Source organism: Epinephelus moara, chromosome 16, assembly GCF_006386435.1.
Source record: "Epinephelus moara isolate mb chromosome 16, YSFRI_EMoa_1.0, whole genome shotgun sequence".
Taxonomy (NCBI): Eukaryota; Metazoa; Chordata; class Actinopteri; order Perciformes; family Serranidae; genus Epinephelus; species Epinephelus moara.
This window is the reverse complement of record NC_065521.1, coordinates 44800880-44819561: the sequence shown is the minus strand read 5'-3', so window position 1 is coordinate 44819561 and position 18682 is coordinate 44800880. Positions and strand designations below refer to the sequence as shown.

Here is an 18682-nt window from a genome sequence, read left to right as displayed (position 1 = left end):
ACCTTCAGCGAAGCCTTTTGGCACGAAACTGTCACTGCGCCAAGCTGGATCTGTCGACACCTCCCCCTGCTGCGCCGCCACACCCATCTCAGCGCACCTCGGTCTGCCAAACTACCAAACTGAGCACGCCTCGAGTTGCGCTGCTCGAAACTAGCTCTGCGCGGGGTTCGCCACCCTGCGCCACCTTGTGCCGCGCCAGGAAACTAGAGCCCAAGGTTACAATGGTTCTGCTCTGTGGAAAAGCGTCCTGATTCAGGAACCAGTTTAAGAACCAGAGGGGTACCAGAGCAGGAATGGAGCTCAGTGGCACAGAGGAATAATTTGGTTGTTACTACTTGTACTTGTTAGTAGATAACCTACGAATGTAAATTACAGTCTTTCACTGAGCCTTTAAAAAATAAAGCTATGTATTTGTGTAGTAACCAATGGGCACAGGGCTTTTCCTGGGATTTGTCAACAGTAACACACATATAAAATATCTCTAAGAAAACAAAATCAAAATGTGAATTTGAGAAAGAGAAGAACAGGAGTGAGGTAAGACACAGCAGGCAGGGAGGAGTGGGTGGGAAGGAAAAGACAAAGAGAAATGGAAAGTGAGAGAGATGATTTTGTTATTGCTGTGATTTTATTAGAGGAACATTTATCGCCATGCCAACAGAAAGGCCAGAGGGAGGAAGTGGACAAACACCCAGACACATACATATGTCTTGTTTGTCCATTATATTTGTCCACTCTGTTGCATACTGCAAATACACACACAGACACACACATACACACACGCTGGGTAAATGACACACAGGTCTAGTTGTTGCACGTACGTGGGTGTCGGGTTACCAGAGGCCTCACATGGCAGATAGATGTCCTCAAGAGAAAAGGCTGTGTACGATGTCGGCATCTTTGTCAGGAGCGGAGGCTGTAACACTGAACACACACACACACACACACACACATAGTAATGAAATATTTTGGGACACACAACTGATGGTGCAGTAATTACCACTGAGCACAGGCGAGAAAATACAGGTGTACAAATATTCTCCTGTATTACGGGGACAGGTTGTCAGTGATGTACACTAGCGGTAGCCTACAGTTCACCCCACAGCCCTGTCACATGAGCTCCTTCATCAGCACCACATGTTCCCAATGTCTATAATTGAATTGAAACCAGATCCATATTTTATTTACCAGTATTATTAGTTTGCATTCGTACTGCTGACACTCGGAGTGTAGAGGCTTAAAGTTTCAATCATTTATCCATTACTTTTGATGTATTCAACTGTTTACTTTTAGCTTACCATTTAAATCATTTATCCATTCATTCAATCAACTATTTTGACTATTTATGTGTTACTAACATTAACTATTTTAACCTTTGAGTGTTGTTACTTTTAGCAACTGTTTCAACAGTTTGTTCATTACTTTTCTGCAAACCATTTAAACTGTTTATCTATTAGCTTTAGCATTTATTTCAATCACTCTTCCATTGCTTGTAGCAACCAGGTCAAATGTTTATCCATAATTTTCACTAATTTCCTCCATTTACTTCAGCTAACACTAACCACAATATATCCAATATATCCATAGAGTTATTTTATTTTAGCTAACCATTTAAATTGTCTATTAATTTTAAATTTCTTTATCCATTGTGTTAATTTAAAACTTGACCAATTCGTCCAATGTGAACACAATTGTTATTGCAAATTAATTAATGTTACACGACGAGCTGATGAAAGCGTACATGAGTCTAGTGGACTGTAACTATTTTTTGTGCAGTTGGGTCCACGTCTGAAATGACTGCTGTCTTGTTTTTGGATGGTGAGTCATCTGCTTGAGTAATGGTGTCTCTTGATTTTGCACAGTGGAGGCACTGCTGTCAGGCTAACGTTACTGGCAAACATTGGCTAACTTTGGCAACTATTTTCCACTCAACTTGTAAAACGTTTCCCAGAGGACTGGTGAAAGGCTGTTAAAGTTCTGGGTCATGGCGAAAAACATGGAGAAGTAGTCTTGTTGCATCCAACTTGAGATGTGTTTAACACAACGCTCAAACACCAACATTTGATGGTCATTGGCTCCGCCTCTCCAGACTGCAGATGGAGGATTTTCCTCTCCCCTATACATCCCACTGTTTGATGGACTTAAATTGACTTTTGTTTTTTCCCAATGTGATCGATTGGAACAGCCATAGATGCAAATCCATTTGTATTTTTGCAGTGTTGGTAGTCTTTGCCTCCAGTTGCCTGCCCTCCATCTGGATTTGCGCACCAGTGCATGAGGTAATATGCCAAGAATCGATTAGCAGCATGACTTCAACTCAACTGTATATTTCACTGAGCTGAGACTGTCGTGCTAGATAAACATCTGGTTTGTCATTGCTAGATTTCTCCATCTTTGAAATTTGCTGGGTTTCTACAAGACTGTCAGTAGACCTAAATAATTAATTTCAAATCTTTAATTTCTAGCTCATATTTCATGATTACAGTCAAACCCACAAAACAAATAAACAGCATGTAATGGACTAATGCAACCACATCCTGCTCTAAGTGCCCGACTGAGGGATGTGAGCACATGAAAGCTTGGTGACAAAGTGAGAAAACTGTTGAAAACCACAACGAGCCTGCAGTCTGCAGCACTGTGACTCAGGTTTTTTTCTGTCTGTTCATGCAGTAAGAAACAGAACTTTTTTTGCTCTTCGGTTTTTGCATGGGTTAAACAAAGGAATTAAAAATGTTTCTTTAGAGATGCTGCAAGGCGGATTTTGTCACCTGTCACAGGTGGCTATGTCTGACATTACAGAGGCATCAATCTTCTTTCCTAATTTTCTGCAAAATATAAAACTCACATGTCTAAGGATTACATGCCAAGAATCAGGTAAAAAAAAATGCGGGTAAAAAAAAAAAAAAATCATTAAATTCTACATGGAAAAGCTCAAAAAATGCTCGAGGACCAAACTAAAATAAGACCCTTTTCAATTCTGGAGACATTTTGGAGAAATTTCATTTCTTTTTGACAGCAGTGACTTATTTTTAACTGCAGGGTCTACCTGTCCTTGCAGTGTAGACAGAGAAATGTTCTACTGTGTCCAAACTTTGAAATGTCTCAACTATTTTCTCCAAAAATTGCTCATCTGACACATAAGACAAAGACAAGTGTCGGTGAACAGGTCTTCACCGTCTGCTCTGCGTGGCTACAGGGCTGCAGGGATGGATGATGGAGGACTAACAGTAAGCGGCTGAAACAAGCAGTGACAATAAAGCAGACTGGACTGATGGCCTCCATCATCTAGATTTGTGGCGGTGAAGTGTCGCTGACGTAAGCGGCCATCACACACAACAAGGAGAGTCACTTACTTTTATGCACTTTATCTGTTTGTCCGCACGAAAGCAAGAAAAGGAGAGCAGAGAGAAAACACTTAATCAAGGGCAGAAGTTTAAAAGGCTGTAGACTCACACACACACACACACACACACACACACACACAGATATATTAGTGGAAGATGCTGATGGCAGATTTATTCATTTTCTTGATTATAAATAATGTTGACGCTATAATGACTCCTCGTCTACAGGAATTGCCTTCCTCTCGGTTTTCTGACTCAGACACGATGGCGTCCCGGATCAATTTACATCTTTCCCCTCTGTGTCTCCTCCTCTACCCTTTCTCTACCCTTCCTTCCCTCCCTCCATGTTTCTTCTCTGTATTCTGCTCATCTCTTCACCTTCTCTGTCCTTCTTCATCCATCTCTTTCTTCTGTGCTCTCCTTTACATCCTCTTCTCCATCCCTCTCTTATTCTTTTCTACTCTGTCTCTTCCTCTTTCTGCCACGCCCAGAGGAGGAGGTCACTGGCTGAAGGTCGAGCTGAACCCGACTCCTCCTCTCCTCCTCTGGGACCATCACTGCTGATCCAGCTGACCTCTGAACTTAACCTCCAGGGCCAGAGGTCACTTTAAACCTGATTGTGTGGATAAGTGTGTTTGTGTTTGTGCTTATGTGAATGTGTTTAAATGATAAGTTTGTGTTTGCTGAGACCACGTGCAACATTCTTTTCTTTGAACATTTTCAAGATTTATCAACAACTGTTTCAAACAAAGACCAGATCAAACTGAAAAACAACCAAGACCAGAAAATGACATGCAGGAAGAAAATCATGTGTTACCAAAGAGTATTTCCTGATTCTATTCATTTCAGTGCAGTATGAAAATTAACTTGCTTACACTTGCTTGAAACATATTTTTATGTTTCAATGCTGTCCAAGTCCTAGTTAATTTCATGATGCTGAAATGAATAAAAAACAGTGGCCAACACAATCTAAATGTATTTCTGAGAGATGAAGTTAAAATAAATCTTAACTTGTGACCAGGACATAAACCTCTATGATTGTTACATTATCTGGGAGAGCAACTCAATCACAAGAATAAAAGTTGGTATTGTATTTTTCTGCGAACCATAGACACGTTACATTTGTACCTTTCATATCTAGATACTATGTTGAAACTTTGTTACTATGCATTTTAATTTTATGCTGTGGCAACGCTGTGGTTAGTTTTAAGCACAAAAAACATGGTTAATGTCAGGAAAACATCATGCTTTAGCTTAAAATAACTAATTTGGCCGCAACATACACAGCTGGAAATGTCCCAAACTCCTGTTAAAACATGCTACAAACACGGCTGGATATGTTCCAACCTCTCATTAAAAATACCCGATTTTGTTGCTACAGACAGCTGAAAATGTCCCAAACTCTTGGTAAAAAAAAATACCCCGTCTTGTCACCACTAACACTGTTGGAAATGTCCCAAACATTTGCTAAAGCATACCTGCTTTTGTTGCTACAGACATGGCTGGAAATATCCACAACTAACATTAAAAATACCTCTAAACACTTGTTAAAAAATACTAGTTTTTGCTACTAACACAGCTGGAAATGCCCCGACCTCTCGTTAAAAAATAGCTGCTTTTGTCGCTGCAAACATGGCTGGAAATGTCTCAAACTCTCATAAAAAAAAAAACCTCTCTTGTTGCTACTAACATGGAAAAGTCCCAAATTCTTGTTTAAAAATACCCAGTTTTGTCACTATTAACACTGTTGGAAATGTCCCAAACTTCCGCTACAAAATACCAGCTTTCGTAGCAACAAACACAGCTGAAATGTCCTAAACTCTTGATAAAAAAATACCCACTTTTGTCGCTACTCACACGGCTGGCAATGTCCCAAACATTTGCTAAAGCATACCTGCTTTTGTTGCCGGTAACATCACTGGAAATGTCCCGACCTCTCATTAAAAAATACTTGCTTTTGTCGCTGCAAACATGGCTGGAAATGTCTCAAACTCTCATAAAAAGTTTTTTAAAAAAAACCTCTCTTGTTACTACTCACATGGCTGGAAATGTCCCAAACATTTGCTAAAGCATACCTGCTTTTGTTGCTGGTAACATCACTGGAAATGTCCCGACCTCTCATTAAAAAATACTTGCTTTTGTCGCTGCAAACATGGCTGGAAATGTCTCAAACTCTCATAAAAAAAATAAAAAATAAAAAATAAAAAAAAACCTCTCTTGTTGCTGCTAACATGGAAATGTCCCAAATTCTTGTTTAAAAAATACCCGGTTTTGTCGCTATTAACACTGTTGGAAATGTCTCAAACTTTTGCAACAAAATACCGGTTTCTATAGCAACAAACACAGCTGAAATGTCCCAAAGTCTTGATAAAAAAAATACCCACTTTTATCGCTACTCACATGGCTGGAAATGTCCCAAACATTTGCTAAAGCATCCCTGCTTTTGTTGCTGGTAACATCACTGGAAATGTCCCGACCTCTCATTAAAATTTACCTGCTTTTGTTGGTTTTGAACATTGGTCTGCTTAGGAGCCATCTTGCTTAGGTTTCATGTAACATATCTGTGGTTTGCAGAAAAATATAATGCTGACATTTTCTTTATGTGAGTGGAGGGGGTGGAGAGTCCTGTGTTTTTATGTTAATTACCACAGAGCATATTGTTGACAGAAACATTTGAAAGGGAAATACAGAGTGGGAAAAAACACTTCCAGGACAGACACACTCTTTGACAGTGAGAGATGTTGTCGGAGGAGGAGTACTCACAGTCTTTGGGGATGTGGATGGCTCCCTGAGCGAACGGAGGCGTGGAGGAGAGGAAGGACAGAGGGAGGAGGAGGAGGAGGATCAGGGGGAGGGCGGGGGAGCACGGCCCCCTATAGCCCGTCCACCGATGCTGTGACACACACATCTCTCAATGTCCCATGAAAAGTGACGCGAGACACCCACACACTCATTAACAAATAAAAAAAACACACACCCTCCCACCCTATGCACCCAACCAGACACACACACTTCAGGGAGCTCCCAGACCCTCTGGAGAGTGGAGACGGGTAAACAACTGTGTTTTAAGTCGGGGTGTGTGTGTGTGTGTGTGGCTTTCACAGTCCGAAGTGAGGCTCTGATTGAGGCTCCCTCTCTGCCAGGCCCACGCTCCGTGCTCCTGCTGCCGACTGTGGAGGGGAGACGAAGAAGAAGGAGGGAGAGGAGAGGGAGGATTGACCCCGAGAACAAAGGAGGGATGAGGGGGGAGGAAGGGAGGGCACACAGGACAGAGACAGAGAAGAGAAGAAAGACATCATTAATTTCATCAAACATAAATCATCCCAGAATAAGACAAATATTAATTTACTCCAGGAGGAAAATTTGACTTAATGTTGACCTACAAATTAAAAATTCACAATTAACTCCGGGGCATGAGAGTGTGTGGGATGTTTAAATTAATTTTAATATTTAAACACAGTTTGAATCTCAACATGTTTCTAATTTTAGAGCCGCCTGTGTGTGTGTGTGTGTGTGTGTGTGTGTGTGTGTGTGTGTAAGGCATTAGGTCATCCTGATAAAGACAGAAGATCAGATCAAAGCAGCAGGAAACATCTTCTCCACTAATGACATTACAAAGAGAGATTGTGAGCGTGTGTGTGTTTCTGCCACATCGACTGCATTTCCATTCATCTAAACATCTTCCCTTTTGTCCCTGGCTGCTGACTGAACACTGACCCGTGACAGCAGGAGTGTCGGGGCGGGGGTAGGAGCAGACACAGATGGAAGAGGCCTTCCCCCTTTGTTCCTTTATATCGCTGCTGCCTCCAACACGCAGGCCAAAACCTCACAGCTCCAAGTTTGGTCATTTTCTTGCTTTTACTTGAAGTGAGGGATTACATGCTCCTCCGTGGGCTGATCTTAAAGCTCATGAAATCCTTTTTAAAATCCGCTCTGCACTTTTAAAAACTCACAGTTGCTCTAAAAATAACCGACTGGCTTTCCTAAGCCTTTGATATCAGGCTGCGGCGCCATTTATGGGAAGACTTTCATTAAATAAGACAGGTATTAGATTAATTCAAGGTGATCCCTGAAAGAACAAACAAGCAAAGCCAAAACAATGTTCCTTTCCCTCTGCTGGAGTTCTCTAAACCAACCCTGTCTCTCCCTGCAATATTTTTTTCTGGTGAAGGAAGTGCTACTGGTCGACTGGTGCTGGTCGTAGGTGGTAAACGTAGATGATGGTGGATGCACAAAGTGTAGGACCTGTGTGTGGTCGAGGTTAGGGCAACAGTGAAAGGCTTTCCCTTTCATTAGGTCAGAAAAAGACAGCTCAGTTAAATATTTAAGAGGTCAGCTGTGACTTGAAGATAAGACTTGTTTACTTTGGTTAAAGGTCCAGTGCGGAGGATTTAGGGGGATATACAGGCAGAAATGAAATATCATGGTAAATGGACAGCGCTCTTCTAGTCTTTCAACCGTTCAAAGCGCTTTTACACTATGTCACATTCACCCACTCACACTGGTGGTCGAGGCTACCACACAGGGTGCCACCTGCTACTCAGTAACCGTTCACATGCACTCACACACCGATAGAACAGCCATCGGGATCAGTTTGGGGTTCAGTATCTTGCTTGAGGATGCTTCAACATGCGGACCGGAGAAGCCGGAAATTGAGCCGCCAATCTTCCCATTAATGGACAACCCGCTCTGCCTCTGAGCCACAGCTGCCCCGAACAACTTTGTTTTCTGCAGTGTATAATCGCCTGAAAAAAGGAATGTTTGTGTTTTTTTTACCTTTGAATGAGCATGTTGCACCACCATGTCTCTATAGTAGCCCAGAACGGACAAACCAAACACTGGCTCTAGATAGAGACATTTCTGTATTCGCATTATGCATTGGTCACCACAGTTAAAAGCTGGCTCTGTTTATTTTGGACAGAAAGAGACATCTGCGGATAAATTGGCTCCTGGTGAAAACTTCCTGAACGTCTGGATCTTAATTAAGTTACCAGAGAAAAAAATATGTAATATTAATGACGTGAAACTGCTTTATTCAGTGTTGGGTTTTTTTGACCGGTTTAAATCACCTGGTCTGTTTGATTTGGAGAGGAAGAGACCTCTGTGGATAATTCAGCTCCTGGTAAAAACTTCCTGAACAATGAACACTGAAGGAATTCTAACTGGGAGAAGTTTCAGCTGGTTGCAATCTGCAGTCCTCCCAGCTAGACTACACTGTTCCTTCAAAGTGAGATTATTAAAAGTTCCACTTGAACACACCGCAGATTACAGCTGACGGCCAACCAACAGTCTGCACCTGCATGAGAGGAAACAACTCACACCAGCAGACGGCAGTCATCTGTACTCATTATTCAAAAAGGGAAATCGGAAAACTGTGTCGATGCTAGTTAACAACGCAATCCAGTGTTGAAAGAACAAATAATATTTACCATGCACCAGTGAACATCAACAAAAACAATTCTGACCTGTTTCTGCTGAAAAGCTCAATGGAGAAAAACACAATCTTTTTAACTTATTATATAACAAGTTTATTTTGGTCTGACTCCGTCTTGACTTTAGCTCTTTGTTTACTTTCCTCACTTCTGTTTCTCTCCTCATGTGCTGAGCTGAACTGCCAGTCAGAGTGATTTCATTCACTGACAGGCTCCACTGTCCCCATGTTGATTCAACATGCTGAATCATCCAAAAATTAAAAAAAAAAAAAAAAAAAAGCTGACAAGGGAGGGCCAATGGTGCACTGCAAAACTAAAGTGACAGATGATCACCATAACAGCTCAACATCAACCAACAGTTGACCATTTTTTTGAGGGCCCTAAGTGCCAGTTAGCAAGTTTAAAACAACTATGGGAGCTTATGAAAATAAGAGATGTAAACGTCCACCTGAAGGTTCAGACCGACTGTACTGACAGCAGCTGGAGTCCTTGAAATAAGAACAGACAACAAGGGCAGAGGAGGTTACAGGAGGTGTCATGACTTATCAATCTCTGGATGTAACCGCCTGGAGTCCTCCGCCACACACACACACACACACACACACACACACACACTAACACGGGGTGAGGGGCAAGGAGTGACAGCTGGCTAATGTAGACCCCCTCCTACATCTAATAATTACGCAACCTGTCCCCAGCACACACTCTCTCTTTCTTTCTCACACACACACACACACACACTCACGCACACACACACACTCAGAAAGACAGGAAACACATGACCCCCATTTCAGCTCCTATTGTTGTCAGATCCTCGCCTCTCTCGTGTGCTGTTGATGTCAATTACGACTCTTGACTCAAACACACACATCTGCCCTGCGTCATGGTCACTAAAACCCCTTTTTCACTGCACACAAACCTGCAAACACCCGCACACATCTGGCTTTTGTCTTTAATGGGAAGAGGTGACAATTGGCATTCAGTCCCGGGGCAAATGCTTTTGCAGTAGTCACGGGCATTCACTGATTCAAGCTCCAATTGGATGTGACGGAAACACAACACCTGGATAAACACATTGATATGAGCTCCTTTACGAGCAAGATGCAACAACACACCACCACAAAATACGGTCCGTCTCTGCCCAAGCAGCACTCGAACATCATTCTAATTTAGTCCGCACCAAACTTAAAAAAACAAACAAAAAAACAACAGAAGAAGAGGTGTGTGCATGGATCTAGTCTACTGGGAAAGGGAAAGCAGTCTATCTCCTATTTTTAGCGGGCTTTCGCGGAATTTGAAACACGCTAATTTTGGTGGAAAAAGAGGATTAAACACGCACACATTCTTATTTTCTGTCTTTGTGAGGACCCACATTGACATAATGCATTCCCTAGCCCCAACCCGTCACCCTGGCCTAAACCTATTTGTAACCTGAGCCATAAAACCAAGTCTTAACCCTCAAACAAGTCTTTGAAGAAGGAGCAGCCAAAACGTCCTCACTCTGTTCCTAAATTTTGTATTTTGGTCCCCACTATGTAGCATGTACAAGTACACACACATGCACACACACCTGCCCCTGGCCCTTGGGGCTGCTGTTACCTGCCAGGCTTATTTACAAAATAAATGACCCGAACAGAACAGTGGGACGTAAAGTGTGTGTGTGTGTGTGTGTGTGTGTGTGGTACTGAGAGAAAGATAACGACCTGCGGTAGGGGTTCTCCAGATGTAACGAGGACACAAGACAGACACTGTAACAGTCACACCGAAAATGATTGATGGCTGATGAAAATGTCCCAGCATGCTCCAGCTCTAATAATAACAGCGTCGGTACACACTCGGGTTTTAATTCATGTGGACTTCCTTTAATTTAAATATTCATGGACCTCCTACTGTGGCGCTGAGTAAAGGAGGGGGGGGAGGGGGCAGGCGCTCATTAATGAATTAAGTCTTAATCTAAAGACGTGTGATGGCGGATCGTCTCGTCCTCAGACGTGGAGTGTGTGTGTGTGTTATTACTGAGGCTGCAGCTCAGAGACACTTGACCTCCGCTGACAGAGAATCCTGTCCGTTAGATTTCACTGTGCACAGTGACATTTAGCGCCCAGTATTGTTCACTCCTCATCGTCCCTAACGCATTATGGCCTCTTGAATTAAATCAGACAGGGAGCCATTAGAGGAGAGGAGAGTCCATTTAGGATTTAGAGCTGAGAGAAGTGCAGGAAGAGTGTTCACATCCTGTTAGTGCTGTAAGGTAGGGCAGCCTCCACATCCAGGGTGGAGTCTGTTCTATAACAATACTGCATGCTCTAACTCTTTGGTTCTGTTGACATCGGTTTTGTTTCCTCATTGTTTGGAGTCCCATGTGCAGACTGTATGCTGTTTATATTAAAATCATTATTATAACTGTAGAGTTGATTAGTTGATCAACAGGAAGTTAATATTTGATAATGGATTCATCTTTTCAATCTGGTTCAAGCTTCTCAAATGTAAATATTTGCTGGTTTTCTTTGTCATTTTTTCATGAAGAAAATTAAATATTTGTAGGTTTTTGACTCTTTCAGGGAAAGAAAATATTTGAAAACCTTTTAAAGGTTGAAATAAAGTGTCCCCTGTCGTCTAAGCATGGACAAATATTTCCATTACAACAGCGCTACCTGCAAAGTCATCGAATACCGGCGCTTGGGCAGTGATTTGTGGCGTCACACACCAATGAAAAGTCGCCAGTCGCCGTTATTGTTTAATGGCACCCCGTGGAGTCAGGAGGAAACGCAGCAGGACAACAGCAAAAGTTAATGGAAGTCCGACTAGGGTGGGCAGGGGCGTGGTGACTTTCACCCGGGAGGCCAGTGTTTGCTTTTTTTTGTCCTAAACCCAACCACGTGTGTGTGTTGGCTAAACATAACCACATGCGTTTGCTGCTTTCACAAATGCGCAATTAACAGTCTGTGTCAGCCTCCAGAAGTAAACAGGAGGGCTGGGCGGTGAGCTTACCAGCCTCCTACTGCCGACATCGGGTGAAAGTGAAACTAGAAGACGCTGCTGAGTCTGGAGTGAATGTCTGTCGAGTGTCTAACTTAAAACTAGCTTCACCGCAATGAGACGGCTGCAGCTGGCCTGACAGCAGTGCTTTGGACTGGACTGGAGGTGGAGCAAGAGATTTGAGCATGTGCAGTTGGTGCGCTGGCTAAAGGTGCGGACACACCAAACCTTNAACATGCTCAATCGGCCGAAAGTGCCGATGGTGCAGGACACACCGCAAAAACTAGGCTGACAGACGCTCACCGATGGCCCGACTTTGGTCGACAGCCGACCGTCAGCTTGGTGTGTCAGGGCCTTAAGACAACAGTGCGCAGTAACAAAAAACAGGCTGCAGGCAGATGATGACATTTTCGTCACCCTCCAGACCCTCTTGGAAATTATGAATTGGCCCATTGCTGCCAGGAACGCTCTCTATATTTCTCAGTATACCAGAGTTTTGTGTCAGGTGTCCGTGGCAACTTTCCCACACAGGTGCACCAGAAACGATGCATTTAACATCAACCAGCTAAAGTGAAAGGTGGAGAGATTAATTCATTTATTTTATGTTCGTTTTGTCATTTTTGGTGTCTTTTCCTGTTTGTTTTGCTTTCAAGAACTGTTTCTGGAATGGATGAACTCAGCTCTCAGAGGAAGGATTAAAGTCAAAGAAAGACTTGGAGAGCTCGTGGGGGCGAGGGGAGATGTAGCCAGCTCACCTGCAGATGGAAGTTTTTAGCACAGTCAACAGTGTCTCAGTAATTACTCCCACTGCCTGAGGGGGGAAACAATAGATCCACACTGCAGCTTTAAGGACAAATGGTTACTAAATTCCAATAAAAGAAAACCAGACCTCTTAGAGATTTGGGAAGGGTAGTGCTGCGTTAAAAGAAGGACAGTTCAACATCTGTTGTATTTAATCATCTTACAGCAGCCACAGAACAGAAGTATCATGTCAGTGTCACTTTGTGGAGCCGCCTAATGAAAAATGCCATATGTCAGAATTTATCAGCAGCTTTTGTAGAATTAGGAAATGTCAAAAAATATCAAGCAGATAAAACAATTTTAAGTGAGTTTTGTGTGTCTTGTGACAGAGTTCAGACCCTGCGGGCAGCCATGTGTCTGTTCTGTACCACTTAACATTAAACATACTGTACCAATTTCCTCTCCGCCCCCCAACTCCTCCAGAGTCCTGAGCCCTGAGCCGTCCCATAGAACCTGAGGGGCTTTAGAGGGCGGGCAGGTGGACCAGCCGGTCCACAGGGAGGCCTGAGGGGAGGAGGGGCGGGTGCAGGTGGGATGGTCTATTGGGAGGCCTGAGGCGGGGAGGGGATCAGGGGGGCGGGGATCACAGAGTGGAGGAGACGGAGGAGGGGTGCAGGTGGACTTATGGTGCGCGACAGAGCGAGAAATTAATTCATTGATAGATTCCGATCTGCAGGAAAGAACTGGGAAGTGTGGATGGAGAGATTAAGCAAAGGCAAGGAGGATGGAGGAGATATACTTCCCCCTCAGTGCGCACACACACACACACACACACACACACACACACACACAATGAGGCACGTGAAGACGAGGAAAGAAAGAGCTATTCCCAGTTTGTCCCTCCCAGTTGGCTGCGTGACCTAAATTCACCTAAATTCATTATTCATTACATACTTCACATTTACTACTCCACACACACACACACACACACACACACACACACATAAATGCTGACCATGCTGGGAGGCGGGGTGACCAATCTATAGATGATGTCATCTGTGTGTGTGTGTGTGTGTGTGTGAGTCTGTAGATCACACTGCTGATGTCCTTCACATCAGGCCTCATGAATATGTAACACAAATGTCATTTTAATAAAGCACCACTGAGTTAAACATGTCTCCTGTCTGTGTGTGTGTGTGTGTGTGTGTGTGTGTGTGTGTGCAATACTCAACACATAACGGACTAACCTCATCTGGATTATGTTAATGTCAACATAATGAGAATACAGACTGTTTCTGCAGACTCCTCACTGATAACACATTTTATTTTTCATCCCTACAGTGATTTCTGCTCACAGCTATTGAAACACGATTCATGTTTTTATGTTTATGTTGAAGCACGTGGTTATGGTTAGGAAAAGATCTTGGTTGAATAACGTTTAAGTTGACACTGACCTAAAACACGAGACCCATCACACCAAAATCACAATCTTTCCCATCAGTCCTGGGGTTTCAAAAAGTATTCAACAATTTCTGCAACCAGGCTTCCTCCTCACCTGATCCTACTTTCCTATAATGCAACTCCGTAGTGTCTTTGAGACTTCTCCTGCCTGGTAAACACCCACGTCTGTCAAACTCCACTTCCATAGTTTCTGATGCAGCTTTCTGTTAAAAAGTCTGAGGTCACGTAGCCGGTGTAGGCAGTAGCTCAGTGCATGGGGACCTGGCTTGGGAACTGGAGGGTTGCTGGTTCGAGTCTAACCAAGTGGAGCCAAGTGTGGAGCGGTAGCCGGAGAGGTGGCAGCTCACCTCAGTGCTGAGCTGCCTGTGAGCAAGACACCAAAGCTCTAACTGCTCTGAGCTGCAGCGACCTATCATTCTTGCATCCCTCCGCATTTGACGCACATGTGTGTAAAAACAGCCAGTTCTCTTTCCCAAGTCGTCAAATACCATTTCTTTGTTTCAGTGTCACCGCAACAGCGTCGCAAGAAGGCACCTTTCATGGTGGTATGATTCGCCCCTGGACAGCATCAGTTTGAAATGCCACCACTAAAGGCCCTGACACACCAAGCCGACAGTTGGTTGTCGACCAAAGTCGGGCCGTTGGTGAGCGTCTGTCGCTGTAGTTGGCACTTCGGCGTCTGCAGCTTTTCGGCCAATTGAGCATGTTGAATCGGCGGCGGAGCTTGTCGGTGAGAGAGATCAATGTGATTGGCTGTTCAGGTTTTATTTCCTCGCCCCTGTAGCGAGTGAATCTGCCTGTAGTGAAACCGGGGCTAACTTCTTCCCACTTTAACCTGAATAACAAACCGGAGCTAGCTGGGAGCGGCTAGCAGAGCGTTAGCCGCAGCATGACCGGAGGGAAGCACAGCCAGTTAGCCTCCGCTAGTCTCTGAGCTAGCCCCGGCTCTCCATTTGGATCCAACCGGAGCACCGAGCCCTGGTTTGTTATTCAGGTTAAAGTGGGAAGAAGCAGCGGGTTTATCGGGCAGCTGAGTGAAGTAGAGCCTGCGGAGGAAACACCGGGACCGTCTGGATGTAATAGTCCGTGGAGGTGCTGCGGTGCTCGGCTGCACAGATAGGAAACCCCTCGGCTGACAGGATGTACCACTCTCTCACTCCGCTCTCTCTCACGCAGGCGCAGAACGTACGTGCTACTTGGCCGTCGGATGTAGTCCCTGTAGTGTGTTCAAATGCAACTGACACAGGGCGACGTGAGGCGACGTAGACGACGCAACAGTTGGCTTTCGTCGCCACTAGTTCTTTGATGTCGGTTTGGGGTGTCCGCACCTTAACAGTGGAACATAAGGAGCTGGAACGTTCCTATAAGGCAGATGGGAGGGGAGGTGGATGGGTCCAACAATCCCCTGACTTTCACCCAGGGCTCTCTGGTCACCTCCTGTGGAAATGTTGAGCCAAACCCTGATGATTTTTTCTAAACCTAACCACGTGCTTTTGTCGCACAAAGAAACATAAATACAAGGTGTTTTGCCAACGTTTAAGTTTGTTTTGAAAAACAAACAGAAACTGTACTTTTCCTTTAAAAATGATCTTGAAAAACAAAAACTGATTTGTGGCCTTTCAGAGAAGGGCTCCTCATAAGATCGTATGAATGAACATTTTGTTTGAGCAGACACTAAAATCTGACTTTTTTCCACGTCTGCAGTCAGTTTCCTGACCTTTCTTTCTTTTCTTTTCTTTTTTTTGGGATGCCCACTGCAGCTGGATGTCTCATCGGCCGAATACGAGATGTGATCTTAACATATTCACTTCCCAGCATTCAGTCTTCAGACAGCCGAGTATCTTTCCGGTGAGGTGACACTCAGTTTTTCCCTGTTTTATGACACAAGTCACCCCTGTGATGTCATCATTATGTCACCATGACCTCCACACACACACACACACACACACAGCCACGTGTCCGTGTTAAGCTGTCTTTGTGTCTAACTAGACTGGGNTTTTCCCTGTTTTATGACACAAGTCACCCCTGTGATGGCATCATTATGTCACCATGACCTCCACACACACACACACACACACACATACACACACACACACACACACAGCCACGTGTCCGTGTTAAGCTGTCTTTGTGTCTAACTAGACTGGGACTCCCTGTGGACGACAGCAGATGAATAACCCAAAAATCACGAGGAGGTTTCTCACCCTGGAACATCAACCGACGGTCCTCCGACCCCCCACCGCCATCGCCTTCCTCCTCGCCTTCTTTGTTTCTTTCTGTTTGTGTCTTTTCCTCCATCGTTACTCACTTCTCTGTCATTCTGTTTGTGTGTGCAGCTTCTGTCTCTGGCTCCACGCACCAGTGATGTGTCTGCAGTGACACTGCTCCAGGCGAGGCTTAAACATAAAAACTGTCTTATCAGCTTCCACCATAAAAGAAAGGCTGTGACACTGAGACGAGCATCCCGACCTCCTTAATTAAGACACTGCAGATTTGTCCAAATAATGTTCTGGTGATGGTTATGATCACTGGCTGAGATTTTTAGCTAGCTGGCGGCATGGCTGGAGGGCTGGACATGTTGGTCGGTCCAGACTGAATTATCTCAACAGCTATGAAATCTTATACAGACACTCATGCTCCCCAGAGGATGAAGTCTTCTGACTTTGTTAATCCTCTGGCCTTTCTTCCAGCACCACCATGAGGTTCATATTAGTGGTACTGAGCAAAATGTCTCAGGACCAATGGGATAGACTGGGTCAGACATTCATGCTCCCCACAGGATGACCAACTTTGCCTGATATCACACAGAAGTGTCAACTTGTTACTCTCCATCTGCATCTTAAGTCTGACTTTGCATTCACTCTAAGGGTCAGTTCATAATCTATGTGTCCGTGTGTCTGCGAGGGTCCGCACAGACCCCTGTGCACAAGTCTATGTGGAGCCCATTTTTTTACACAGATTGTAGGCATAGCAAGTGCCGACTGCACATCATCCAATCTCTGGCTCCACACTCTAGTTTGGTCCAAAACACTGCAGTCAAGCCGGCCGCAGCCCTCTCACCACAGTGAAGCTGGTTTTAAGTTAAATATTTTACAGACATTCACTCCGGACAGATCCGTGCCGTCTTAGTTTGACTTTCACTCAAAGTCAGCAGTAAGAGTACACTGAGCTCACCTCACCTCACCTCACCTCACCTCACCTCACCTCACCTCACCTCACCTCAACTCTCCTGTTTACCACTTACTAACACACCCAGATCATGTGACTCCTGCATGTATACAGTCAATGAGACCCAAACTGGCCGAGGCGCTCTGAGCATGCTCCACAGTTTCCGCCCTGGGCTTTGACCCGGAAGTTCAATAGCATTAAATGTGTAAGAGAAGAAGAAGCCGGTAACAACATGGAGAAATCTACATCCAGAGCCGTGACTTTTTGGACGGACCAAATGTACAGAGCTGTAAAGTTGTCCACCATGGTAGCAGTTAGCTGCTAGCTAACCGTAGCTAACTTGTTTGTCCATTGTTTGGTCTGTGACGTAATAGGTCAACAGGAAAAAGGTCCAATACTAACAAGCTGAAAGGGGGCATATCTCCACCTATCGTAGAGGAGTCGCACATACTTGGCTCAATAAATGGATTCCCCTCCCGTGCTTGTATACTGGTGTTGTTTCTTGATGTGTTGATGAAAAGAAGTGACCATCTCTAACACGTCTTCACTTGTATATTAAAAAGACTTTATTACAAAAAAGGACAGTGTCAAAAACCCGCCGAATCTGAGAGTCTCTGGTGCTGAATGTGAGGTCTCTCTCTCTCCGGCCCAAACTACTCTCCTTATATATGATTTCTTATCTTCAAAACCCAACCTACTCCTAGACAGAGAGGCATCCCTGTCCAGGTGGTCAGTCAGACATCACCTAAGGCTACATAAATTAAAACAACATCTAGCCTATAAAGCTTAACCTAGCTTTTAACCTTTGACCTAAGAAAAAACATAGGTTCACATTCCACAAAACATCAGAACATCACATTCCACAAGACAGGAGAGGACAAGATACTTCACTGGGACAAAGACAGTAGTCCAATTAAATGTCCTCACCCAGCTGCAACTGTAGCTCCACTTCACTGTGACTGTTTTTTTTAAATTTGCACAGTGAATTAATATTACACACACAGCTGGTGGGCTGTCACGATAAGAGTATGTATAATATGATGTTAAAGGGAAATTTCGGTTTATTTCAACCTGTCTCCTATCGTCCTAAATTTGTTTCAAGTGACTAGTGACATAAAAATAATAGTTAGCATGTTAGCCATTAGCCTTGATAAAACGTAAGTGAACGGGCAACCTTCAAGTGCAAAGTTAGTCCACTAAACAAGCTTTTTTTCCACAAAGACCGCCTCATATCGTTAGGATAAATGTCAGAGAACATATAGAAAATGACATGTAAACGTGTTGTCTTACCTTACCGGTGTGCTGCCATGTTTGTTTACCATTTAGCTCTGCTTTCCAAAGCCTGGCCGAAATATCGCGAGACCAAGCAGCGATCTCATACTGTGTCTGAAATCTCGCGAGAACAAGCAGCAACAGCTGGAAGGCAGAACCGGACAGTAGCCTGAAAAGTTCATTCATTTATTTTATGAAAGATTTATAGAATAATGGCTGACTTTTTGCCAGACTTCGACTTTGTGGAGGAGGAATTTGATTTTGCAGAGTTTGATGGCCGCCCTTATT

General features: G+C 44.0%; 2 protein-coding genes across 3 annotated transcripts in view; both read right to left on the bottom strand.

The window, feature by feature from the left end:
• LOC126402228 (6-phosphofructo-2-kinase/fructose-2,6-bisphosphatase-like) overlaps positions 1-6876 on the bottom strand; it is a 90520-nt gene extending 83644 nt beyond the window's left edge. The window contains exon 1 of the mRNA XM_050064014.1: positions 6858-6876. The gene's annotated coding sequence lies outside the window, so the exon portion shown is untranslated. The remainder of the gene's footprint in view (positions 1-6857) is intronic.
• The window catches only part of LOC126402224 (neural cell adhesion molecule L1.1-like), a 69029-nt gene that overhangs the window by 37793 nt on the left and 12554 nt on the right, over positions 1-18682 (bottom strand). Inside the window, exons 2-4 of one of the 2 annotated variants that reach the window (XM_050064006.1) lie at positions 6352-6511; positions 6105-6318; positions 819-921 (exon numbers count right to left, since the gene is read on the bottom strand). In XM_050064006.1, the coding sequence (XP_049919963.1) occupies positions 819-921; positions 6105-6249 (248 nt within the window). In that variant the 5' untranslated portion in view covers positions 6250-6318; positions 6352-6511. Of the gene's footprint in view, positions 1-818; positions 922-6104; positions 6512-18682 lie in introns of both variants that reach the window. The other variant, XM_050064005.1, reaches the window with a different exon arrangement.